Genomic DNA, 27,298 nt, shown 5'->3' on the forward strand with positions numbered 1-27,298 from the left:
TCCATTTCAGAAAAAGAATTTGGCAACATCAGCGTCTAAGATGCTTTCTCAGGGTTGCATTTAAGGGAGTATTTTCACAATTCAGAAGCATACTTCCTAGGAAATGGCCTTCTTCCAAGGGTCATTAAGCATAAAGGGACTTTTAGACTAACTAGCAAGTCTGGAATAATACTTTTAAAATTATGAATAGATATAAGATAACATTTACTTAATGCAGTGTGAGCTATATTCTCCTCTATATGTTTTCTACCCTTCTATTTTTATTATTGACTTTATTTTTTTAGAGTACTTTAGGGTTCACAGCAAAGTTGAGTGGAAGGTTCGAAGCTTTCCCATATGTCCCCTGCCCCAACACGTGTGGCCTCCCATTACCGACATGCCGCATCAGAACAGCTCATTTTCTACAGTCGCGGAACCGACATCGCAGTCTTCTCACGTCCACAGTTAACTCTGGAGTTCACCCTTGGTTGTGCTCATTCTACGAATTTGGCATCACTGTAGTGTTGTACTTTCATTGCCCTAAAGATGCCCCTTGACCTAGTTTTGAATTTGCATAATAGCTTATTGGTCAGAAGATCTCTCGACTTTGGGATCATCCTATGACTTCTAACATTATCTCCCGGAACCATGTGAAGCGACTCCTTCAGGACTATAAGAAACAGGTGAGTCAATGTGAAAGCCCAGTCCCTCTAAATGGTTTTTGGATCCACTTTGCCCATTTCTGCACATTCTTATAGAAGCAATTGTAGTTATTACCACTTTTTTTTAAGTCTGTGCTATTTTAGATAATCAACTAATACCTAAAGTGGTTTCCTTTTTAGCCTCGGAGCTCTATGATTGACAAGTCATCATTCAGTGTGGAATTTCTGCCTCTGAACTATTTCATTGAAACACTGACAGATATAGAATCCTCCAATCAAGGTAATTCATTCCTCTGTTCTCAGAGCTTTCCTGCTTTTCCTCTGATGTGTCAATCAGCCCCTACTTACTTCTTCTACCCTTTGCTTTCCAGAAGACCCCTTACTTGTAAGTAGCTCCTTATTGCAATTGGTTTTAATCAGCAATATCTAATTTACCTAGAGTAAATCACCAAATGAAAAATTACCTCTAAAGTTTTAAAAGGATTTAAGCTGTTAAAAACCCATTTGGTTGATATAAATGGTCTTTCTTGGTTCTGAGTTTTAATAAATTTAACAATACATTCTCAGAACAATGCATTTTAAAAATATAAATTATGGTTCCTTTTTTACTTTTAATCGACTTTATTGGGGTGATACTCATTAACATAATTATACAGATTTCAGGTGCACAGTTCCACAACACATCTCTGCACACTGTATTGTGTGTTCACAACCCAAGTCAAGTCTTTATCCATCACCATTGATCCCTCTTACACCCCTTCTCCACCCCCCCCCACCCCCTGGGAATCACCACACTGTTGTCCATGTCCATGGGTTTGTGCTTTTGTCCTTTTTGGTCTATCCGTTCACCTCCCTTACTACTCCCCAGCCGACAGCTCTGTGTATGAGTCTGTCTCTGTCGTACTTGTCAGGTCGTTTTGCTCATTAGAGTCCACATATGAGTGAAATCATATGGTGCTTGTCTTTCCCTGACTGGCATATTTCACTGAGTACAATGCTCTCCAGGTCCATCTGTGCTGTTGCAAAAGGTCAGATTTCCTTTTTTATGGCTGCATAGTATTTCATTGTGTAAATGTACCACAGCTGTTTTATCCACTCATCTACTGATGGGCACTTAAATGTGGATACAACATAATAAATGTTGCATGGACCATAGTAACTCTTTTCTCTCTCTCTGTCTTTCCAGCTCTGTATGCTTTTGAAGGACATGACAATGTGGATGCAAAATTTGTAGAGGAAGCAGCTCTGAAACACACCACAATGCTGTTAGGCTTATAAAAAAGAAAATATTATACCAGCTTCTAATTTTTCATCTTGCTCATTAGCTCTACTTCTATGGAGAAATCGCTAGCAATGTTCAAAATTGGTTACCAGAAGCAGAATATAGTGTTGAGCGACCTGAATTTCAGTTTGGTACTCGTTCAGACAGAAGGAGTCTGCTGTACTCAGCCCAGTTTTGAATAGCAGATGAGCAGTCAAGTGTAGCAGAATGGCAGACAGTCTAAGGAGGGGGCAGTGGCATGATGCTCTTCCTAGTGGCTTCATAGCGAAAGCTAGTTTCTGTTGCACTCTGAAATAAAATATGATTTAAAATGTGCGGACTACTGCTTAGAAAAACAAAAACTAGAAGGGTCATTGAAAATCATTTGACAAGTAGAAAAATTAAATTTTGCACAAAAACTATTTGTAAAGAGGATAGTTTTTAAAAAACTGAATTTGGACTAAGTCAAATCTGCTATTTCCAGTATAGAATAATTTGTAAGATACAGCAATTTGTACATACAGTCTTTATGGAGTAGGATTTGTCTTTCTGTGATGGCTCAGATGGAACAGTATTTAATATTTTAAAGATTATTTTATATTTATAAAACTTTGATTTAGAAGTACCTTATCATGAAAAAGACCCAAAAACCCCTGAAAGTTTTGGCCTCTTTTGTTCTTTGTACAAAGGCTTTCTATGCCAGCCAGGAATCGTGAGTCTGTGGACATGTTTTTCAGAGGCCTCCGTCACATCTAAGCGGTTCCCCAGCCTGCCCTTTCGCTTCTGCCGTGACTTCATTCTGGCCCATAAGAATAGTTCCTGCCTGGAGTCAGCCATGACCCTTTGCTTTTCTCTTTTCCCATTATTTTCCTCAGCGAACTTGTGAAATTTTAATTATTATAAATATCCCTAGCTGGTATAATAGTTTAACTTCTTTTCTAAAACAATCACTATGTTCTGAAAACTGTCCTCTCCTACAGAATTCCCCCCCCTTTTTTGGGGGGTATTTTTCTGAAGTTGGAAACGGGGAGGCAGTCAGACAGACTCCCGCATGCGCCCGACCGGGATCCACCCGGCATGCCCACCGGGGGGCGATGCTCTGCCCATCTGGGGCGTTGCTCTGTTGCAACCAGAGCCACTCTAGCGCCTGAGGCAGAGGCCATGGAGCCATCTCCAGCGCCTGGGCCGATCTTGCTCCAATGGAGCCTCGGTTGCGGGAGGGGAAGAGAGAGACAGAGAGGAAGGAGAGGGGGAGGGGTGGAGAAGCAGGGCACACTTCTCCTGTGTGCCCTGGCTGGGAATCAAACCCGGGACTCCTGCACACCAGGCTGACGCTCAGAATTCCCTTTTGTGGGCAAATACTTCATGGTCACTGAGGCTCAAGAATCTTATGGCCACATGAGCAAAGCAGTGGTGATGTTTTCTTTTGATAAGGTCATTATTTTTCATGTCCTACCTTTTCTTTTCATACCTGGCTCATTGCAGTCACTGTCTAAGGTCTAATTCAGCTGACTTTACTGGACATAAACACTAGGTTGATCCTGTCACTCCTCTGCTCATTATCCTTCAACAACTTGCCGTTCATTACAGGGTAAAATCAAACTCACAGGGTAAACTCCAGACTCACCCTAGTCCTGGCCTCCTACGCTTAGTTCCCCGAGATGAGCATTCTGTTTTAGCCAGCTCAGTTCACTGGACCTTGAGCACAACTTTCGTCCTTTTACTTCTAAGCCTTGCGCAGGCTGTTCCCTCCCCCCACTTCCGGAACCCCCTCTCCCCGGTTAAAATCTCACCTATGTTAAAGGGCCAAGGGAGTCCCATCTGACTGATCCACAGGCCGTCCTGCACAGAGGCACCTTCCACTCAGCCAGCAGCCCCATTGTCATTTGGAAGCATCCATTCCTCTGTGATTTTTTTTTTTTTTGAACATTAGAGAGAGACAGAGACAGAAACATCGATCTTTTCCTGTATGTGCCCTGACCGGGATCGAACCAGCAACCTCTGTGCTTTGGGAGGATGCTCTCACCAACCGAGCTATCCAGCTAGGCCTTTCCCTCTGTAATTTTTGAAAATTATGTTTCATTCTTATGTTGTTAAGCTTCCTATGTGTATATGTTTTCAGCCCCTGATGTAATTATTAATTCCTACAGCGCAGGACCTGTGTTCGTGCGTTTCTTTGTCAGCCACATGGTTAGGACAGGGTGCTTAGAAGGCGCCCCCAAGGAGCTGCTTCTCGGTACCTCACAGAGCATGCGGCTTGGACTCAGGCTCACAGGCGGAAAGTGAGGTCAACTTTCCCTCCAATCTGGCAAGATGAGCGCTTGGAACAAATTTTGTTTGATTTAGCAAAATAAAGGAATGTGGTATATCCAGAGTTGTGAAATAAAAGTCATAACTGATACCAGTATGAAATAAAGATAGATTGAGCATATTAATGAATGTAAACCATAGGTTTGAAATCTTGAATATATTCATACATGAGAAAATATACAAACAGAATTAGGAATGTACTTGGATGAAATACAGTAAAATTAGAGGAAGAAGTGGAGCTGGCCTCCTTTTCAACTCTTTCATCTGCCAAATTATAAATATTTTCATTGGAATTTTGAAAAATCAGATATCAGAACTTAAAATAATCATGAATTATTTGCATACAACATTTTGATAAATCTAGGTTTGTAAGAAAGGGAATAATTATTTTTGTAGCAAAAAAGGATTATTTACTTATACAAAGAATCACCATAATATTATTTTGAAAATGACAAGCTTCCCTACTGCTTTTTACTTGATTTAGATTTAACAATAGTAACTTCAATTACAACTATTTAACAAAGTGTGGTAAGCTCCTTGGAATATTTTCCTTTTCAAACAATCATTCTTTTTCTTTAAAGTCAGTGTATTATTTATTTATTTATTTATTTGAGAGGAGGACAGATAGAAAGACAGACTCCCACATGTGCCCTGACTGGAATCCACTCAGCAACCCCATTTGGGTTGATGCTTAGAGCAACCATGCTATCCTCAGAGCCTGGGGCTGATGCTCAAATCAACTGAGAGCCACTGACTGCGGAAGTGGAGAAGAGAGAGAGAAGTGGAAAGGGAGGGGAAGAGAAGCAGATGGTCACTTCTCATGTGTGCCCTGAACAGGGATTGAGCTTGGGATATCTGCACGCGGGCCACGCTCTATCCACTGAGCCAGCTAAAAAGGGCTAAAGTTAGTATATGGAACAGCATTTCCTTTTCTTTAATAAAAAGGCCACTCTGATCATTTCTGTAGTTCATTGAAAATAGATTTATTTTTATTGCATTTTTATAGCATCTGGCCTACTATATATTTAAGAAGGGTTTCAATATATAAAGTGAAAAAGAAAGAACTGAGCAATGCAAATATATGCTTTGGGATAATTGTAGAGAATAACTCTATGTCCTTCTCAACAGCATGTAAACTATAGCAGTTAATGAGTGTAAAAGAAAACTTACATTGTCTTTTTATTGTAGGTATTGTATTTGTCTGCAATTTAGAGCTATTATGCTGACATGTTCCAACTGTGTATGTGAGGAAGCCAGGCTGAAGTGTCTTCTTGAGAAGCCTGGATTGGTTTACTTACATATTCAGATTTCAATGGGCTTTATAACAGGTTTCCTTATGTGCCTCATATTGGCCCCAGGTTCACTGGGCTTAAAAGGAGCCAAAGCACCATATGGTTTTGGCAAAGGGAGAGTGGCTTCTGCCTCTGGGATGTAGGCATTTGGACGCTGCTCTGCAGTTGTATAAACACCATTGGGCAGCAGGCGATGATCTAGTTCCATGAACTCCTGCAAAGAATGATTTTTCCTTTTTAGTTTTATGAAAACTAGTGAAGTCAGTTTGCCCCAGGGCCCACCAGACATAGCTGCATCTGAGCAGTCTTAAGCTGTGCTGGCCAAGATCCCCCCAAAGGATAAGAGGGTGTGAGGGTGAAGTCACTGCACACGCACCATCATGTGTTGCATCTCATTGGAATAACTCATGTTGCTCAGGCATCATTCTGTGCCTGAGGTTTATTGTTTATCATAAACTGATTGGTGGATTCTAAATTCCCCTGTATTCCAACCTCAGTATCTTTCATCAAACACTAATTATTTCCATGTTTTGTTTTTGACAGAGGTAGGACAGTCTGTCCCCTTTGGTAAGTCATTGGTGCTCAAATGTTAGGAAAGGAAGAGACACGGAGTAGGTAGACTCAGAGGAAAGAAGCGGTCCGTAGCTGGCTTGGAGCCTCAAGATCCTCAAGATTCTGCCTGTGCTTCTGGGAAATAGAGGAGTCTCTTACAGCATTAAAAGAATCCTAAATTATGCAGCTGGGTGATTGACAGCTGGGATACTGTAGCTAAAATCTGAAAGCCCAAGAAAACACAGTACCAGGCAGCGTGGGAATTACAAATCAGACCCTGTTTTTGGATATTCCTAACACTGTTTGGGTTGCATCTTTTTCTTGGGTTAGGGGGTGAATAGTGATCTTTTTGAGGATGTCTACTTGGCAGTCTGAGAGTGAGTTGTAGGTCCCCAAAATGTCTCCTGAGAAAGAGATGTCTAATTCCATTCTAAGAATATGGAAAGGTCATGGGTTTAGGCAGAAGGACCAGGCACCCAATTTGCAGTGGAAACAGTGATAGACTTAGACTTGGGCCAGTGGCAGGAGAAAAAAGGGGTGGCATTGAGGCCTATGATGCACACTAAGGGCAGAGTCCACAAAAGGTGGTGACAACCTTAATACACTGGAGGTGTCGCAGTATGCCATGGTGGCCACAGGAGATGGGCATGGGAGAGTAAGATGGTTGGAGCAGGGCTATAAGGACAGAGATCGGAGACCTGGAATAGAACCGAAGCCAGCCTGGTCGTTGCCGTGCCAGCGGAAGTCCATCCGTCAGCCCCTCCAGCCCAGGTGTGAGACTGGGGCGGAACTTGGTGCTCGCCAAGTGTTCTCGGGGAATATCAGGTGTTTTGTACTGTGGTGCTTTGATTTGCCTGCATAATATCTTAAAAAACAAACCTTTCTTCTGACTTTAGACTATGTATGGGTGAGTGAGAAATTTTTCATATATTTTGAGAGGATCGAAACACCTGAACACCTCCCTTTCTGGCCACTTTCCAAGTGCAGTGGAGAAGCTGAGAGTACCTGAGTCTTTGCAGCGACGGCCGAGGCATACATTTCCTGGTCTCGGAGGACCTTCAACCACTCTTTCTCTATCTCTTTATGGAGTGGCAGACCTTTTTCTATTCTGGAATTGCAAGAGGAGATAAAGTCTTCTTTCTCCTTGACTTCCTTTTGGAGTTCAATGGCGAGCGCTTGTTTCATGGACAGCTCAGCAACCAGGGCCATCAGTTTCTCAGTAGCACCTTTAATCTTTTTCTGGTAGCCATTCATCTAGAGTGGAAGAAGCCAAGGCTTAGCATATGTATACATTCTAGGAATAATTGAAAAAATGGCAGACTGCTGGCTGTCTGTAATGTGGGGGGCATTTTTGTCCAAAGGAAGGAGAGTTTAAATGGGAATTTATAGAAAATAAGGATTGGATGAGATCTCAGAGATTGAGCCCACCACCCCAGCTGTGTGTAAATAAGGACAAGGAGGGGGAAAAAGAGAGATATGTTCATCGAGTTAGCAGATGTTCAGGTGGATAGCATTGAGGGGAATAGTTAAGTCTCTTTTATTTTTAAGAGGTGATAGGAGAGGAGGATGAAATATTCTTGATGTCTGAGTTCCGGCCTACTTTTGCCATGCTCTTCATTTATCTCTTATCCAGGGGAAAAGATCTAGTAGAACAAAAACTATATTTAAATGTTACTTACATAAGGTCATCAGCAGAGGTTCTGCATCTGAAATTTCTTTAATGGAAACCATCACAGCTCAACATGTTTGTATTATTGATCATAATTTCCGGGATGCATAACTATTAGGTCTTAAGCAAGCATGAGCTGAACTGGGGAAAGTCTGGCCAATGGTTTGAAATGGAATCTTTGGTTGTGTGTGTGTGTTTATCATTTCACATCAGCTGTGTATCATCAAAGGACTATAAGATAGGAGTAAGTGGAATAGTTGATTTTAAAATACAGAAAAGAAAGAAAAAAGTAAAAGAAGTAAAGTTGAAATTGGTGGCTCCCTAAGCTTTCTGTCCCATAGCACAACCCGTCAGTGTGGCCGTGGCGTGGAGGTCACTGAGTGATACCTGCCACCTGCCAGCGCTGTCCTGCTGCCTTGCTTGATATTTAATTTATGTCCTCTTTCACTGCTGGCGCTGTATTATATATGTAGGTACTGGCTGTTTGGTTACAGTCTGTCATCCCACAAAAGTGCACTCTCCATGAGGACAAGGACGACTTGTTTTAGTCATCATGTTCCCAGTGCTTGGGACAGAGGAAGCTTCAAGCAAAATGAACACTGAATGTTTGTTAAATAAAGAAATGATTAAATTCTTAGTCTATTTTAGTCCTTCAGTTTTTGAACAAGGGTAAATTGAGACACGAATTTGAACTTCCAGAAATTCGGCCTGACCTTGAAGCACTTCTCCGAACAGAGCCCCCTCTGGTCTGCCGCACACTGCTGACAGGGCTGCTGTTGCCGCGGTTACCTGCCTCTGACAATGGAATCACTGACTGCTGTGTGCACACAGTGTCCCTTAAGGGAATATAAAAATGTTGAGCTCCTCTACACTGTAGTAAATTTTAGGAAGCATACATTGAATAAAAGACTATCATTTTAAACTTTGGGGATGAGACATTATCTTCATCTAACTTCATTAATCAGTCACTGCACATTCGAGTGTTGTATGTATGTATGTGTAACTAGCGAACTTTCCTTCTCTATAAAAATAAAAAGATGGTATTATTCTGTGTTGCTCTAAGTGTTTGCTGAGATTTCCCATTTTCTGTTCATTTGGGACACTTGGAAGATGAGCCATAAGCTACTTAGGAAAGATGAGAGGCTTGAGGCAAATGCATTCTTACTGAGCACCCACAGAAAGCGAGGCTGCCTCTGCTTGACTGGAATGCTTCTAACCACTGTAGCTGAGATCAGCCATTTCACAGATTAGGAAACTCAGTTTTAAGATAATTTTCGTGACTTTCTCAAGGTCCTTTGCCTGTACCAGTAAATCACAGATCTGATGCCTGAACATCTTTCTGCCTTCAAGTTCTGGGTACTATGAGGACATTATAATTTTAAATGGAAATGAAATCCAGCTAGAGAACATGGAAGGTGGGAAAGGAAAGGGTAGGTGAATCACTAGACTAGAACTCAGATGTTCTGGAATGTTCCTGACCACGTGAATCGCTGCAGTAGCCACTATTGGCGATTCTCTAGCATTATTGTTGACTTTGGGAGTCACTCTTCCATCAGCTTTGACAAGCTAACCCTCAGCAAACACTTTCTCCAAAGAAAGGGAAATTCGTTTTGCAAAAGGAAGGAAGGCAACATTTAAAGCAACATTGGACATGCTAATTTTTTTCTTTTATTAAATGAGATGTGGGAAGGCAGAGAGACAGATTCCTGCATGTGCCTCAACCAGGATCCACCTGCCAAGCCCCCTATAGGGCGCTGCCCCATTGCTTGGCAATCGAGCTATTTCAGCACCTGAGGCAAGGCCATGGAGCCATCCTTAGCACCTGGGACCAACTTGCTCAAACTATTTGAGCCATGGCTTGAGAAGAGGAAGAGGGGGGAGGGGGAGGGGTGGAGAAGAAGATGGTCACTTCTGTGTGACTGGGAATCAAACCCAGGATTTCCACATGCTGGGCCAATGCTCTACCACTGAGCCAACCAGCTAGGGCCAGACATGCTAATTTAGGCAAAGTTTATGAGCCTAAAAAGTCTTAATGTTCTTATTTCATGAGGTAGAGTCATGAATCACACAAGTGCCCCCTTCACTGCTCACTCATCAGTGGAAGTCATCAGAGTGAAGTGCACAAAGCCAGATAGAATGGCCCAGGAGGCTTGAGATTCACAGTCAATCCTTTGTATTTAGTGTGCCAGAACTGTACCTCCAATGGGACTGTTTACCTATTCAATATATGTTGTTTTAGAGTCTAGTCTCATGTGGGGTGTTGGGAAACTAAGAAGAACGAGGATCAGTCACTGCTCTCTGTAGACTGCAGTCAAGCATGGGTGTTGCCTCGATCCATTTTCCTGTCTGTCTCCTTGCACCCCATGGTGTGAACAATGTGCCTCTTCCTCTCTGTTTCTGCCCCTGTGCCTAGCATGAAGGGAGCACATGGCTCATTCAGTAACTGTTACTGTGACTAAAACCCCTGTGCTGTCACAGCAGGAGGCTCCAAGGGGCCACAGAGGCCACATGATCCTCTGGCCACCGCATGGTGCAAGGCCCCATTGTGTGACAATCACCAATCTCCCTCCTGCTCATGGCTCCTTTCAAGACACCAGCCAGCAGTACCAGTCTGACCCCGTCTCTTTGGATCAGCAGTCTCGTAGCAGTATTTTAAGTCTGTGAAATTAGGAAGCTCTGTGTCACTGGCCTCTCCTCACTAGTGGGGCCTTGACAGTGATTCTACCCTGTGTTGTAATAGGCCCTTGTGTGAGAGGCTGTTGTTATCTTGAATGGTCCCCTTCCATTCCTGGGTTCTGGCTGAGTTTCCATGCAGACTGCTGTTTAAGGGGACAAGGAACTAGAAAGGATTTCACTTGGAACTTGGAATGTATAGATAATAACTGTCATATTTGGATAGGTGCCCAGTTAAGTGAAACTGGTTTACTGTCATTTAAAAGCTTCGGTTTATCCACTATAAAGTGAATTCATTCACAGAACACGATTGAAACTTACTTTGAACAATTCTCTAAGAGTCATCTTCACATCTTTAATTCTATATCTTTATGTTTCCTTGTCATAGAGCCTAATCTCTATGGGCTATGCTAAAAAGTAAAGGAGTGGTGGGGAATGAGCCATGTAAAACAGTAAGGGCAGAGGAGGGAAGGCAGCGTCTCAGACCTTCTTGGCCAAGAGCAGTGTGTCCTTCTTGTTGGCCTCAGTTTGGCTGCAGATCCTGTCCGTGAGTCGGGAGACCTGCTCATAGATGAAATCCTTTTCCAGTAACTGCTCTTCTTTCTTGGCCAGCTGTAGTTCCAGCTACAGACAAAAACCATTGCAATAAGAAAGGGGAAGAAATGCAAGCAAGTCAAAACTTTTTTTCCCCTTTACTGGAGACACATTGCTTTTGGATACCTCTAGAAAGTTTATTTTTTTCTTTCTTTTCCAAATGAGAGGAGGGAAGATAGATAGACTCTTGCATGAGCCACAAACAGAATCCACCCAGCAACACCCGTCTAAGGCTGATGCTCTGCCCATCTGGGGCAATGCTCGCAACCAAGCTATTTTTAGCACCTGAGGTGAAGGCTCTACGGAGCCATCCTCAGAGCCCAGGCCGATGTGCTCACCAACCGAGCCATGGCTGCAGCGAGAAGTGAGAGAAAGAGAGAGAAAAGAGGGAGGGGGAGGGGTGGATAAGCAGATGGTCTTTTCTCCTATGTACTCTGACTGGAAATTGAACCCAGGATATCCAAATGCTGGGCTAATGGTCTGCCATTGAGCCTACTGGCCAGGACCAAGAAAGTCTTTAGAGCTGGGCTAAGTCAAGACTTCTGCTGCTCAACCCCCTCCAGATAACTCTGGGAAGTCTTCCTCCCTGTAGTAGAAAATGTCACCTTCATCTAGCTTCTATTGCCCTTCCTCTGATATGCTCCCATCAGGAAGACAAATTAATCCCTTCAAGATGCCAAAATTTCTACTTTGGGTTATGATGCAGAAGTAGGCATATGAAACCACTCAATTTTTATTTATTTTGGCAAGTGTTTAAAGTCAAGCTTGTTTGTTACTAGATTACAATGAAAGGAATATATTAGTGCTTAGAATAATGAGGCATAGGCCCTGGCCAGTGGCTCAGTGGATAGAACTTCAGCCTTCCATATGGATATCCTGGGTTTGATTCCTGGTCAGGGCACACAGGAGAAACAACCATCTGCTTTTCCTCACCTCCTGCTCCCCTTTCTCTCCCTCTTCCCCTCCTGCAGCCAGTGGCTCTGTTGGTCTGACTTTCGGCCTCAGGTGCTGAGGATAGCTCAGTTGATTTGAGCATCGACCCCAGATGGGGTGGCAGGTGGATCCCAGATGGGGCTCATGTGGGAGTCTGTCTCTCTATCTCCCCTCCTCTCACTTAAAAAAAGGGAAAATAATAAGGCATAAATCTGTCCTCATAACATGAAACACTAGTATGAATGGATATCTGTAACACAGATCAACAAGGGGCAAATGGGTGCTATTTTTAAAGAGAATATTTGGGAATCTATAAAGGCAGTGGAGTAGGTGGAAGCTACATTCACTTCTTCCCAGGACCAAACTGGAATTACAACTAAGGTACAGAATAATCAACCTGAATAATTAACTGAAAACTAGCTGATGAGGAATCTTATAACCAAGGATTATAGAAGAAGCGACAGACCCTGCTGAGGCAGATGCACTTCGTGTGGTCAGCACCTGCACAGCGGCTTGTACACGTGATCGAGGCTGGTCCTTATCGTCAGCAGCCCGAGGGTCAACCCCGTGCATGAACAGGCCAATAGCAATCAAAATGCAATTAAAACGGGAGGGACCACATAACCCACACAGGGGACATTTCTAGAGCACCCAGCTTAACTGATCCAGAGACTGTGCCACTGGGTCCCGTAGGACACCTACCACATAGAGTCTGTCTCACTATCTCCCCTTCTCTAAACAACAATAATAAAAAACTTTCTTTAAGAAGAAGAGAAAAAAAACCCCAAAAGAACATAATTAAAAGAATAACATGGCAATAAATATGTATCTATCAGTAATCACTTTAAATATAAATGGCTTAAATGCTGAAATCAGAAGACACAGAGTAGTAGCTGGATGGATAAGAAAACGAGCTCTCTCTATATGCTGTCTACAAGAGACCCACCTCGGAACAAAGAATACACAGACTAAAAGTAAAGGGGTAAAAAAAGATATTTCATATAAATGGAATGGAAAAAAGTGGAGTAGCAATATTTATATCTGACAAAATAGACTTTAAAACAAAGGCAGTGGTATAAGACAAAGAAGGACACTACATAATAATAAAGGGAGCAAGAGGCTTTAACCCTTGTAAACATTTATGCACCAAACACAAGAGCACCTGAATATATAAAGCAAATCTTGATGGACATGAAGGGAGAGATCAACAGTAATACAATCATAGTATGGCATTTTAACACCCATTGACATCAATGGTTAGGTCTTCCAGACACAATATAAACAAGAAAACAGTAGACTTAAATAAATGACACACTAGATTGGATGGATTTAATACATATCTGCAGAGCATTTTACCCCACAGCAACAGAATATATATTCTTTACAAGTTCACATGAAACATTACTTAAGATTGACTATATGTTAGAAAACAAAAGAAGTCTCAATAACTTAAAAAGATTGAAACCATATCAAGCATAGTCTTTGATCATAATAGCATGAAACTATAAATCATGCACAAGAAGAACACTGAAAAACAAAGACATGGGGGCTAAAAACATGTTACTAAACAAAGAATGGGTTAATAATGAGATCAAGGAAGAAATCAAAAGATATTTTGAAACAAATGAAAATGAGAACAAAACAAACCAAAATCATGGGATTCTAAGAGGGAAATTCATAGTATATTATAGTCCTACCTCAAGAAACAAGAAAAATCTCTGCCTGACCAGGCGGTGGCGCAGTGGATAGAGTGTCGAACTGGGATGCGGAGGACCCAGGTTCGAGACCCTGAGGTCGCCAGCTTGAGCGCGGGCTCATCTGGTTTGAGCAAAGTTCACCAGCTGGGACCCAAGGTTGCTGGCTTGAGCAAGGGGTTACTCGGTCTGCTGAAGGCCCGCGGTCAAGGCACATAAGAGAAAGCAATCAATGAACAACTAAGGTGTCGCAACAAAAAACTAATGATTGATGCTTCTCATCTCTCTCCGTTCCTGTCTGTCTGTCCCTATCTATCCCTCTCTCTGCTCTGTCTCTGTAAAATAAAAAAATAAAAAAGAAACAAGAAAAATCTCAAATAAACAATCTAACCTTACATTTGAAAGGAACTAGAAAAAGAACAACAAACAAAGCCCAAAGTGAGTAGAAGGAAGGAAGTAATAAAGATTAGAACAGAAATAAATGAAATAGAGCCTAAAAAAATACAGTAGATCAATGAAACCAAGAGCTTGTTCTTTAAAAAGATAAAAAAAGATCGACAAACCTTTGACTAGATTCAACAAGAAAAGAAAAATAGAGAACCCAAATAAATAAAGTCAGAAATGAAAGAGAAGTAACAACTTTCACCAAAGAAATGCAAAGTATTGTAATATGAACAACTATATGCCAACAAATTGGACAACCTGGACAAAATGAATAAATTCTTAGAAACATAAAATCTTCTAAAAATTCAGGAAGAATCAGAAAATCAGAATAGACAGATTACAACTAATTAAATTGAAGCAGTAATCAAAAAACTCCCAACAAACAAAAGTCCTTGACCAGATGCAATTTCTATGAAGATATCTATGGCATATTGCACAGAACTAGAATAAATATTCCAAAATATATATGAAACCACAAAAGCCCCCAAATAGCCACAGCTTTCTTAAGAAAGAACAAAATTGGAGGAATCATACTACCTGATATCAAACTATAATATATTACAAGACCATAGTAGTCAAAACAGCATGGTGCTGGCATTACAGACAGATCAGTGGAACAGAATAGAGAGCCAAGAAATAAACCCATGTCTTATGGTCAATTAACATTTGACAAAGGAGGAAAGAAGATACAATGGGGTAAAGACAGTTTCTTCTATGAATGGTGTTGGGATAGGGGACAGATAGGGGCCAAAAAAGAGAGCAGAACTACACCATATGTAAATATAAACTCAAAATGGATTAAAGACTTAAATGTTAAAATCAAAACCATAAAACCCTAGAAGAAAACATAAGCAGTAATAGTTCAGATATTTTTTGTAGTAATATTTTTTCTGATATAGCTCCTCGGGCAAGGGAAACAAAAGAAAAAATAAATCAGACTACCTCGAACTAAAAAGTTTTTACATAGCAAAGGAAATCATCAACAAATGAAAAGACAGCCCACTGAATGGGAGAACATGTGTGCCAGTGATACATCTGATAAAGAGTTAATATCCAAGCCCTGGCTGGCTGGCTCAGTGGTAGAGCGTCGGCCTGGTGTGCAGGAGTCCCGGGTTTGATTCCCGGCCAGGGCACACAGGAGAAGCGCCCATCTGCTTCTCCACCCCTCCCCCTCTCCTTCCTCTCTGTCTCTCTCTTCCCCTCCCGCAGCTGAGGCTCCATTGGAGCAAAGATGACCCGGGTGCTGGGGATGGCTCTGTGGCCTCTGCTTCAGGCGCTAGAATGGCTCTGAGCATCGCCCCCTGGTGGGCATGCCGGGTAGATCCCGGTCGGGCGCATGCAGGAGTCTGTCTGACTGCCTCCCCATTTCCAGCTTCGGAAAAATGCAAAAAAAAAAGAGTTAATATCCAAACTTTATAAAGAATTTATAAAACAAAACCAATAAAACCCAAATAATCTAATTAAAAAATGGGCAAAGGACTTGAATAGTCACTTCTCCAAGGAGTCCAAGGAGGGCACATAGATGGCCAATAGACATATGAAAAGATACTCAATGTCACTAATCATCAGAGAAATGGAAATTAAAACCACAACGAGAAATCACCTCACACCTGTCAGAGTGTCTATCTTCAAAACAACAAAAAACAAGTGCTGATAAAGACGTGGAGAAAAGGGAACCCTCCTGCACTGTTGGTAGGAATGCAGACTGGTGCCACCACTGTGGAAAGCAGCATGGTAGTTACCTCAAATACATAAAAATGGAACTGCCTTATGACCGAGTAATTCCACTTCTGGGAATTTATCTGAAGAAACCAAAAACACTAATTCGAAAGAATATATGCACCCCTATGTTCATTGCAGTGTTATTTACAATAGCCAAGATTTGGAAGAAGCCCAAGTAAATAAGTGAATAAAAAAGCCGTGATACATTTACACAATGGACTATTACTCCGCCATAAAAAAAAAAAAAAAAAGGAAAAATCTTACTCTTTGCAACTGCATGGATAGACCTGGAGAGTATTATGCTAGATCCGTGATCCCCAACCCCCGGGCCACGGACTGGTACCGGTCCATGCGCCATTTGGTACCAGTCCACAGAGAAAGAATAAATAACTTACATTATTTCCATTTTATTTATATGTAAGTCTGAACGATGTTTTATTTTTTAAAAATGACCAGACTCCCTCTGTTACATCCACCTAAGACTCACTCTTGATGCTTGTCTTGGTCACGTGATACATTTATCCGTCCCACCCTAAAGGCCGGTCCATGGAAATATTTTCTGACATTAAACTGGTCCGTGGCCCAAAAAAGGTTGGGGACCACTGTGCTAGATGAAATAAGCCAGTGGAGAAAGACAAGTACCATATGATTTCACTTATATGTGGACTCTAATGAACAAAATAAACAAAATAGAAACAGACTCATAGATACAGAGAACAAACTAACAGCTGCAGAGAGGAGTGTGCTTGAGGGTCAGTTGAAAAAGGTGAAGAAACCCTGGCTGGTTGGCTCAGTGGTAGAACGTCAGCCTGGCATGCGGAAGTCCTGGGTTTGATTCCCGGCCAGGGCACACAGGAGAAGCGCCCATCTGCTTCTCCACCCCTCCCCCTCTCCTTCCTCTCTGTCTCTCTCTTCCCCTCCTGCAGCCGAGGCTCCATTGGAGCAAAGATGGCCCGGGCACTGAGGATGGCTCTGTGGCCTCTGCCTCAGGCGCTAGAGTGGCTCTGGTCGCAACAGAGCGATGCCCCGAATGGGCAGAGCATCGCCCCCTGGTGGGCGTGCTGGGTGGATCCCAGTCGGGCACATGCGGGAGTCTGTCTGACTGCCTCCCGGTTTCCAGCTTCAGAAAAATACAAAAAAAAACAACAACACAAAAACCCAGCTCATAGACACAGATAAGAATATAGTGACTCACAGAAGAAAAGGAGAGTGGCAGGAGGTAAGAGAGGTAAAGAAGGGATAGGTGGTGATGCAAGGAGGCTTGACTTGGGGTGGTGAGCACACAATACAATACAAGATACAGATGATGTGTTATAGAATTATACACACAAAACCTACATAATTTTATTAACCAATGTCATGCCAATAAATTTAATGAATAAAAAAATTTTTTTTAAAGTAAGAATATTTACCGAATCTAATTTTTTGGTCATTTCTTCTTTAGTCATATCTTTTCCTGGAAGGAAGCGGGTTCTGTTCTTACCCTCAGGATTTACAAACTGTTTCTCCAGGTCTCTTATTCTGTCTGTACACTGTGAAAACTATTGAACAAGAAAGATGCATTAACTTTAAAACCAACGCTGTTGCTCATAAATCTTGAAATCACTTAGCCCAGCATCTTTTAGTGTGTTTCAGTAGGGCCATACTTAAAACCCAGTCAGTGTGGACTTGAGGTTAAACAGTGCTTTGCTCACCATGACACCATATGCATGATGTCTGTAACTGACCCCACAAGGAAGGCAGTGACTCTGAGTCATCAAAGAATAGCTGGTTTTACAACCAGTCCTTTGTTGCTTCCCATTTCATGTTATACTCATGGGAGGCTGTGCGGTTGCAGAGTCAGACTGTACGGACTTGACATCGTTATTGCAGGTCATTACAGAGGTCAGAGTAGACAACACACAAGTAGAGAATATCCACTCCAGTGTAACACCCTTTGCTGGCAATAGGTTTAATGGCTTCTCAAAGAAGAATGAAGTTGAAGTTCTTAATTACTAGTTCAGCATGATGTACAGTTTGTGAGGAATAGACTGAACTGTTTATATATTTTTTTACTAAAAACCCAATATAATGTCATATGTCAACTATATTTATTGAATTAATGAGGCTTTAGAGGTGGAGGAAGCAATATGGCCACTCCTAAGTAGAAGTGACGGCTGAGTTTTTGTTTTATATTAGTTTTAGCTTTTGTACTGAAAACCTGCATACCATCAGGGCAAGCATTTATTTATCTTCTCTACACTATAGTTTTCTCAACTGTCAAAGTGGAAGATAAGGCCCCATCTCATGGTGTTGATCCACTAAACAAGATAATATAAGCCCTGACCGTTGGCTCAGTGGTAGAGCGTCGCCCAGTGAAGAGATGTCCTCAGTTCAATTCTGGTCAGGGCACACAGGAGAAGCGACCATCTGCTTCTCCTCCCCTCCCCCTTCCCTTTCTCTGTCTCTCTCTGTCTCTCTTCCCCTCCCGATTGGTTCAAGCAAGTTGGCCTCAGGCACTGAGGATGGCTCTGTGGCTTCTGTCTCAGATGCTAAAAAATGGCTCTGGTTGCTGAACAATGGAGCAATGGCCCCTGATGGGCAGAACATCGCCCCCTGGTGGGCATGCCTGGTGGATCCCGGTTGGGCGCATGCGGAGTCTGTCTCTCTGCTTCCCCTCCTCTCACTAAAATTAAAAAAACAAAATTTAAAAGAAGATAATATAAAGAACTTTACAACATGTCAAGGGTGCTGCGGGCAGAGTTTAACATTTTTAAATTGATCATCCCACTCCTGACAAAAATAATTTTAAATGGTGACATAAATAATTTAATATTTTTCTTTTCCTTCTCTTTCTGCCATGCCCACAATATGGAGTTAAAATATATATCTATGTATAATTAAGCATTTGTAGTATTAGTTATTAACAATGCAATACTTCCTTCTGTTAATTAGGAAATAAGATAGGAAGCAAAAATATGGTGCTTGCTTATCCAGTAGTAGTTCGATTGATCTTATTTCCCATGGGCCTTTGAGGAAAAACCATTCACTTTTTCTATATAAAATGCTGTTCTTGTATGCTACAACAGTTCATGTGACTTCCAAGATCCCTAAAAAGGAACTTCTTATTACATGCACCAGGAAAATATGGCTCATGATTAAAAACTATTTCAAAGAACTGAAAAAATGCAAACCTTAAGAGAATTCCCAAAATGATGCAAAAATCCAAAGACTGAAAAAGAAAAACACAAAACACAACCATCTTTAATAAAGAACAAGCCATGGTCAGGATCCAGCCTGTAAGGTACGGCACAAAAATAGTGCATCTGGGGCTCGAAAGTTCATACCAAGTCTTCCAAAGGGCCCATGTAATTAGTGCCATGTAGATAATTAAATAATTACGTGAAGTGTGAAGACTAATGGGAAACTTTCTATTCGTTTGTTCTTAATCTTAGAACTACTAACTCTAATAGAACAGGTAACTGATACAGCACAACCCATGTCTCACTCCATACGCAGTCAGAACAGTACCATTCACACGGGCAGCACATACTAACATTAAAAGCATAATATTTCCTGTTGGGTAAACTGAATTTATGTTTCAAACTGGATAACTGATTTTATATAATGAAATGCCAACTATATATATTTTTAAAACAATTTTATCCATTGAATAGAAGTATTAACTTGTATCACAAATAAAATGCTTACAAAGTAGAGAGTGAATTTTTCGGTTGTGGACTTGATTGAATTTCATTCTTTTGTTCAGCTGGGCATCTTGATAAGTTAGTTTGGGCAAAGATGGACCTGAAACTATGTTCTGGGAAGGCGCTTAGGAGAGCCAAATTATTCTGTAAAATGGAGTGGGATAAGTTTGAAGTGTTTGGGGGACAATCTGGGGTGGTGAAGCGTGGAGGGGAGATGGGGATGAAACGTGGCCAGACAGTCGTGAAATGGAGCTAGGCTAGGATGCTACACGGGGTAATGCGTGCAGCGACGGTTTCGGGGGTGGGGCGGCCCTATGGATTTGAAGAAAGAGCATGCTATCTGATATTTAACTTGAAGTTCTTTGCATTTCTGCACCATACCCTCTCACAGAGAGGGTTGCCCCAGATATTCAAGAAAGTCGGCCCACAGACAAAGGGCTCGCATGAATGCTCGTGTGAGATGCAGGCTGAAGGAGGAGCAGCCTCGGGCCTGCAGTGACATGGCGCAGAGGTGACCAGGCACAGCGCGCAGCCGCTGCAGGATCTGTGGCTGCCCGTGACATGATTACATTATAAAGCTAGGACCCTTCTTTCTCATGGCCCCATAATACATGGATGGACCTGGAAACTATTATGTTGAGTGAAATAAGCCAGGTAGAGAAAGAAAAATAGCATATGACCTCCCTCATTTGAGGAATCCAATGAACAATGTGAACTGAGGAACAGAATTAAACCTGAAGGGAAGGGGGAGGGAGCTGTTGGGAGGAGGACAAGGGGATGTTGAGGGGGACACGGGGGAGGGGGATGCATTCGGGGAGACACTAGAATCTATGTAAACACAATAAATTTTTAAAAAAAGAATCTTTCTAATTAAAAAAAATAAAAAAGGCAGGACCCAAAATCGTGTTTACAACAGGAGCTAATGGAAACCATTTACTTGTACACCTAGAGAAAGACTAGAAGGATATTAGGGATACATTTTTATTTTCTTCTTTAAAAACTTTGTATTTTATCAAAACTTTATTAACTGAACATGCCTTAATTTTATAATCAGGACAAAAATCTGAAAGCAAACCTGACATTTTAGAAAATTTGTTATAGGTTAAAATTTATTCCTACATTGAGTTAATGGAAAAATGTTTAAGCTACAATTTTTTTAGTTTAATTTTTTCTTATATTTGTAATTAAGAAAAATGCAATTATGACATGTGAAGAAAGTAGCTTTATTTTTTTTTCTTTTATTGACATTTTATATTGAGTGTTTTTAGCTTTAGTACACTTCTGAAAAGGCCAGGTCAGGAACTGGGTTGTATTTCAGGGAAACCACAGGGGTCAGCAAGAAGTGTGATGGCACCTGATTGCCAATTAATGACAAACAACAGTCTTGTCTCCAGGGTGCAAGAGCACTGACAGTAAGAAAGCTAGACCTTTCCAGCAGGAATTGAAAACATAATTATGCGGGCGGTAGTGAAATTACTTAGGTTAGGCTAGGGCTGACTCGGAGGCTGTGTGTCCAGCAGCGCAGAACGCGCGTGGTGGGAAGGACGCCGCAGCCCTGGGCCGGAGCGCAGAGTTCCTGCACCAGCGTCCTGGCATTTTGAAACGAGCCTTGTAACTCATGGGTCCTTACAAGTCCCAGGAGCAGCATGGCTTGATTGACATGTAAGAAAATATATGATCTACAAACCAATCGTGGAGAGGGGAAGAAAGCAATGGTCCCAGGAAGTGTCGCAGGGACGCTTTCCCACCTGAATCTGCAGCACTGCCAGGTCAGCATCCAGCGACTTCTTGGCTGGCAGTAATTTCTGGGTCACGTGAATCTGCCTTTGCTTCTCTGCAATCTTCAGTTTCAGGAATCGGATTTTTTCGTCCAGGACATGGATTTCAATTTCTGCATTTAGTTTCATCTTCTCTTGGATATTTATTTTTTCATTAAAAATGCGCACTTCTTTTTCCCGCTCCATCAGCTGAACGCCACTGCAGTCAAATTGAGAGGCAGACGGAAAGGGAAATTGAGGCCATAGTTTTATTAGCTATTGTGGTTCTCTCTGGATTTGGGTGCAAAATACATATCAACATTACGTAATTCTGCATGACAGTGGATATTCACCTGTGGCTTTCTAGTTAAATTCACACTTTGAAGTTTGGGGGATGGAAGGATGGTCGTTTAGGGTCTGGACTCTGAACTGGCCATGTGGTTGGGGGATGGAAGGATGGTCGTTTAGGGCCTGGACTCTGAACTGGCCATGTGGTTGGGGGATGGAAGGATGGTCGTTTAGGGCCTGGACTCTGAACTGGCCATGTGGTTGGCCAGCACCACATCTCTGCAAACACCCAAGACTTCCTAGGGTGGGAAAGAATGTCATTCCCCATGCGTGACCAAAGGGATCCCATAGTCTAATTTTCTGCAGACCCTTTTCTTGGACCAGGCTTGCCAACTAAGCTCTGCCCAGAGGTACCCAGGCAGAGGGCCAACGAATGCATTTCTGCAATGATTCTGTTCTATGTCAACTTGCAAGCCTATTAGGTTCTTTTAAAGTTGACTATTTCTGATGCATATTTCCTAATAAAGAGGCAAAATTCTGTCATTTATAATAACACCAGGGGAAAGACTCCTTCTTAGGAGGAGAATATAGGGAAGAAACAAAGTAAGAAACTTCTAATTCCAGCCCCAGTGGTTTGCCAGGGCCTGGGAGTACACTGCTTGGTTTGTACCAGGAGCCAAATAAGAAGACTCTTCCCCCAGCAAAAACACCTGCCAGCACTCTGAACAAATGGTATTCTTCACTACCCTGAAATTCTTCCCACACACCTTGCATATCCATTATCCCAGAGTTCATCTTTAATTACTTCTCTCTTCTCAAAACATGTGTTCATGTAATTGTATTTGGTTAATCTTAACTATATTTTCTCTCATTTGCCATTTATTGGTTCCTCTCATGATCTCATATCTCTTAAGAATAGAAAGCAGGACCCTGGCCAGCTGGCTCAGCGGTAGAGCGCCCAAGCGGCAAGTGGAAGTCCTGGATTCGATTTTCAGCCAGGGCACACAGGAGAAGCACCCATCTGCTTCTCCACCCTTCCCCCTCTCCTTTCTCTCTATCTCTTTCTTCCCCTCTCACAGCCAAAGCTCCACTGGAGCAAAGTTGGCCCGGGGGCTGAGGATGGCTCCATGGCCTCCGCCTCAGGCACTAGAATGGCTCTAATTGCAGTGGAGCAATGCCCCAGATGGACAGAGCATCACCCCCTGGTGGGCATGCCGGGTGGATCCTGGTCGAGTGCATGCGGGAGTCTGTCTGCCTCCCCGCTGCTTCTCACTTCGGAAACACACACACACACACACACACACACACACACACACACACACACAAGAATAGAAAGCAGGAGCAGTGCCTTACCACCTCTTTGTACTTTCAAGGGCCAGCACTTACCCGGACACAGCTAAGGGTTGATGAGAAACAGTCTGGTCCCAGGTGTAATTACTAGAGGGATCTGTAATCGCACATGCCAGATTTCTCCAGGGTACAAGAAACTTGGGAAAACTGCTAAAGTAGTAATTGAGTCATGCGTAATTGCAGCCTGGAAGAAGCACTGCTCGCCTAAAGGTCCCAGAGAAAAACTGGGAGAAAGGCTGAATAAACATCATGATGAGCAGACCCGTCACAGTCATCGATGCACCATCCGAAGACTTATCTATGTCCGTTTGACTGGAAGGATTTGACGGTATCAGAGGCATCCTAATTGGTATCTGGGAAAGGACTTTGATTTTCAAGTAAGCAACTTCCCAAATTCTACTCTTGCCTATCTCTTATCAGAAAAGAGATTCTTATTTTTAGGCAAAACATACAGCTAACCCAGTGGTTCTCAAACTTTCTGAAGTTGGGGTGCATTTAAAATCCTACAAATAATTGTAGGCACACTATATATACAAATTTCTGAGAAATATGTTATAATAATTAGGTCAAATATTAAAGAAAAAATATAAAGTCCAAGTGTGCTTTTATGGCAATTAAACAAAATAAATATGACAAAATTAAATTTATTCTGACATTAAAAAACATTTTTATGTTATATTTTTTGAGTTATGTATTTTAGAATTAGAAAAAAGAGGGGTTAAAAATAAAAAAATGACAAAAAAGTTATCTTTTCATATATATAGATACATTCTTAGTAAGATTTAGTAAATTTGGCAGGTCCCAGCTTGAATGTGTTAAGTTTTTTCATTCTTGTGTTTATGAGAAACATGATCCTGATGTGTCCTAGCAATTTCTTCAATGTTTGGGCATGTATTTGAAAGGCAAACTCTCATTTCCTCATCAATACATTGAAGAATTCCTCTCTTTTTACTCTAAATTGTGATGAGTGCAGAAAACCCCCACCATACATATCATCTTAACTTTACACCAAACAAAGGATAGAAGAAACTTGCCTCCAGTCTTTCTGGGGAACATGGGGGGTAGTGACTGTAAACAACCCAGCACCACAGCTTAACAGCCTTTTGCAACCTAATCAGGCAAGTGAGGTGGGGTTTGGGCAGATTGTCAGCTTACAGCCAATTCTCTACACCTGTCCCCAAATATCTAAACTCCGAAAACCTTGTTTGTTTTTTGGTCCCCAACAGGCACATATTTCTCTGGAATACCATAGGGCGCACCTGGAAATCTAGGGTGCACCAGTGCACCCTGGCGCACACTTTGAGAACCACTGAGCTAACACCTTCCCTCCAAAACAAATAAAACCTGAATGTCAAATGTCCCTCACTACCTACTGTCAAGTCCAGATAGAAAAAAGGGAAAGATTTCTGAACAGGATCTCTAGATGCTTTGTCCTTATAGTAGGTTCCTGATTTTTACCTTTCATTTCTAGCCTGAACAGCTCGTTCGTATTTTTTGCGAAGTTTCACCATCTCCTCTTCAATCACAGTGATCATATGGGCAAGTCTGTCAATGTTATTTAACTGTGCTTCCTTCTTCTCTTTCATTTCCTGAAGTTTTGCTACAATTTTGCACACATCATTTTGCATGCTTTCTCTGATGGTAACATTGTTGGCATGTTTCAGCATAGAATTTTGTAGCTTTCTTTAAAAATAGTGGGAAATGGATACAATTATAATTTTTTTAAGTTTCTTTAAAAACAATGAAGACTTCAAAACACAAACAGTATCAAAGTAGCTCTTGCTTTAGTATGTCCCTTAAAATAATGATAGTAGTATGCCTGACCAGGCAGTGGCGCAGTGGATAGAGCATCAGACTGGGATGTAGAGGACCCTGGTTCGAAACCCCAAGGTTGCCTGCTTGAGCATGGGCTCATCTGGCTTGAGCATGGGCTCACCAGCTTGTGTGCAGGGTCATTGGCTTGAGTTTGAGATCATAGACATGAGCCCATGGTTGTTGGCTTGAGCCCATAGTCGCTGGCTTGAGCCCAAAGGTCACTGGCTTGAAGCCCAAGTTCACTGACTTGAGCCCAAGGTCACTGGCTGGAGCAAGGGGTCACTCGCTCTGCTGTAGCCCCCTGTCAACTCACAGATGAGAAAGGAATCCTTGAACAACTAAGGAGCTGCAACAAAGAGCCACAAAGAAAAATTGATGCTTCTCATCTCTCCCTTCCTGTCTGTCTGTCCCTCTCTCTGTCTCTGACACACACACACACACACACACACACACACACACACACACACAATGATAGTAGTAGTAATGATGATATTCATGATATGATACTCTTCAGGAATTTTTGTAATTTCCCGAGGTCTCAAACTGCCCCTCCATCCAGATTAGGACATCTTTCTTTTGTACCTCAAGACTCTCCTGGTCCTCTTTATCAAAACCAGAGACTATAGTAATTCATTTACTGCGAGACAGTGCTCTCTTAAGGGCAGACAGATATGGTTATATCTGATAATGTGCATTGGACCTAAGGTGGTGCCTGACTCAACAAAGCATCACAATAAATGCTGAATGAATTCTTGGCTTCTATAAATGATATTTTACTTTCATGTAAGATTAGAACCTGGTTAGTAAATTAGAGTTTCCTTTTTATACATGTCCCTTCCTTTCTACCCCCACTGCTCCAGTACCCACACAGGGCCCATTTTGTAATATTTTTATAAAAGGAAATGGGAGGTTATATAGACTCATTAATCAGGGACTAAATATAAATGAGAGTCAAACAGTTCTTGGCACATGGCAATAAATTAAATAAATTAAAAAAAAACTATTTGCCAGATACTTCTGAGTATTTTTACATGGTTTACCTTGTTACAAAGTCCTATACAACAAGGACAATTTTTATGGTTAAGGAAAATGAGGCCAGAGAAAAAGGGTATTTTGCCCAAGGTCATACAGCTACTAATAGCAGAGCCGGGGTTTGAATCTAGAAAGCCCCTTCTTTTAACCACTATATGCCCCTCACCAATGCATTAGAGGCTTCAAATCTACAACCAGTGAATGCTGGCTAATAAGCATTTGATTGTCTTCTAACTTTAATTGCAAATTATTAAATGAGTGCTTTTTTCTAATTGGATAAATGAAAATAAACATAGTAAGCATAGTTATATATTATAGTTTCTTATTCACTTAAAAATAGATGCCTTCCAAACAGTAGAAGCGTAAGGAATCACATGCAGGTGCTTAGATTGTCAGCTGTGGAGTCAGTTAGAGGGAGGGCTTCTGTAGCTTTGTCACAGCCACGGTTTTCTGCCTTTCCATCCCAGAGTATGTGTTTCAGAGGCCAGTAAATCAGAGAAGACTTTGAAAGGACAATAGTTATTATAACACTTACCTCTCTTGAGTAACTGCACTATTTCTTAAAATTTCCAGTTCATTTAATGACATTTTATGCCTTTCTTTTATTTCATTTACTTGCTGATGAGCTTTGTGAAGTAAATTAACCAATTTGTTTCTTTCATTTCGAACAGTGTCATACAGTTTAGCAAATTCTCTGAGTCTGTGAAAATACATGTGTTGTTGAGACTTGTGAAATTAGGATCTGTTTTCTTCCCTCCCACCCCCAACTAGATAAATCATCACATAATTCTTTTACCTCCGATGAATTTCACGCTGTTTCTTCTTGTATACCTTGATTTCCAGATTCTTTGCTTTGATCTCCTTCACAATGTTTGCATATCTTTGCTGAAATATAACAATTATGTGTGAAATAATAATAATAATAAAGCCCACAACCACCAATACATGAATATTCCCAGCCTCACTGTATCTCATTAAGAAAGATCTTGAGTGCAGATCTGGGGAGATCTGAAAATTGCCTATCCAGCTGAGCCAAACCATGCTAGCTAGGACAGAGGGCTAATTAAGGGAATGAAAGAAAGAGAGAGGAGGAAGAGGGAAGAGCCTGTATGGCAGGGTTTGAGAAGTGCGGGGAACTTTAGAGGGAGCCTAGGGGTGGGCTGGGTGAGTGAAAGGTTGTGCAACATGTATGAGGGAGGGTTTGTAGGAAGTTGTTGATAAATGTTATTTACGACTCCTCTGTGGTGTTTTGTGAGACACAAGCCATGATTTTAAAGCACTTTTCCATTTTTTTGTACATTGAGTGTGTTTCCCACACAATAAAGCACCATACTGAGATCAGCCATAAGATGTTATAGATTACCCATGAATATTTTAAGATAGCACTTATATTTCTAAAATCCTAAACTATACCAAACCTAAATATAGTAGCTATGTTCTTTGAATGTGAAGATACTGCGGCCTTCATCGAGGGTAAGAAACATTCAGAGATGAAGCGTCTGCTGATGGAAAGCAGAGGAAGACCTCTGTCTGCCTCCTGTCGAGGCGCAGGGAGCAAAGCCCATTGGCATGCGCAATTAAACAG

General features: G+C 41.7%; 2 protein-coding genes across 6 annotated transcripts in view; one reads left to right on the forward strand and one right to left on the reverse strand.

Moving 5' to 3' along the window:
• Positions 1 to 3,449, forward strand: part of GSAP (gamma-secretase activating protein) — a 145,963-nt gene extending 142,514 nt beyond the window's left edge. For both annotated transcript variants that reach the window (XM_066238455.1, XM_066238453.1), the window contains exons 29-31: positions 561 to 662; positions 822 to 921; positions 1,828 to 3,449. In XM_066238455.1, the coding sequence (XP_066094552.1) occupies positions 561 to 662; positions 822 to 921; positions 1,828 to 1,919 (294 nt within the window). In that variant the 3' untranslated portion in view covers positions 1,920 to 3,449. The remainder of the gene's footprint in view (positions 1 to 560; positions 663 to 821; positions 922 to 1,827) is intronic.
• A 980-nt stretch (positions 3,450 to 4,429) lies between these two features.
• The window catches only part of CCDC146 (coiled-coil domain containing 146), a 198,095-nt gene continuing 175,226 nt past the window's right edge, over positions 4,430 to 27,298 (reverse strand). For 2 of the 4 annotated variants that reach the window (XM_066238451.1, XM_066238449.1), the window contains 8 exons: positions 26,510 to 26,598; positions 26,249 to 26,413; positions 24,325 to 24,549; positions 21,220 to 21,448; positions 17,198 to 17,326; positions 10,885 to 11,022; positions 7,062 to 7,310; positions 4,431 to 5,718 (listed from right to left, as the gene is read on the reverse strand). In XM_066238451.1, coding sequence (XP_066094548.1) covers positions 5,515 to 5,718; positions 7,062 to 7,310; positions 10,885 to 11,022; positions 17,198 to 17,326; positions 21,220 to 21,448; positions 24,325 to 24,549; positions 26,249 to 26,413; positions 26,510 to 26,598 — 1,428 coding nt within the window. In that variant the 3' untranslated portion in view covers positions 4,431 to 5,514. Of the gene's footprint in view, positions 5,719 to 7,061; positions 7,311 to 10,884; positions 11,023 to 17,197; positions 17,327 to 21,219; positions 21,449 to 24,324; positions 24,550 to 26,248; positions 26,414 to 26,509; positions 26,599 to 27,298 lie in introns of all 4 variants that reach the window. The other 2 variants (XM_066238450.1, XM_066238452.1) reach the window with 2 other exon arrangements.

This window comes from Saccopteryx bilineata, chromosome 7 (assembly GCF_036850765.1).
Source record: "Saccopteryx bilineata isolate mSacBil1 chromosome 7, mSacBil1_pri_phased_curated, whole genome shotgun sequence".
Classification (NCBI taxonomy): Eukaryota; Metazoa; Chordata; class Mammalia; order Chiroptera; family Emballonuridae; genus Saccopteryx; species Saccopteryx bilineata.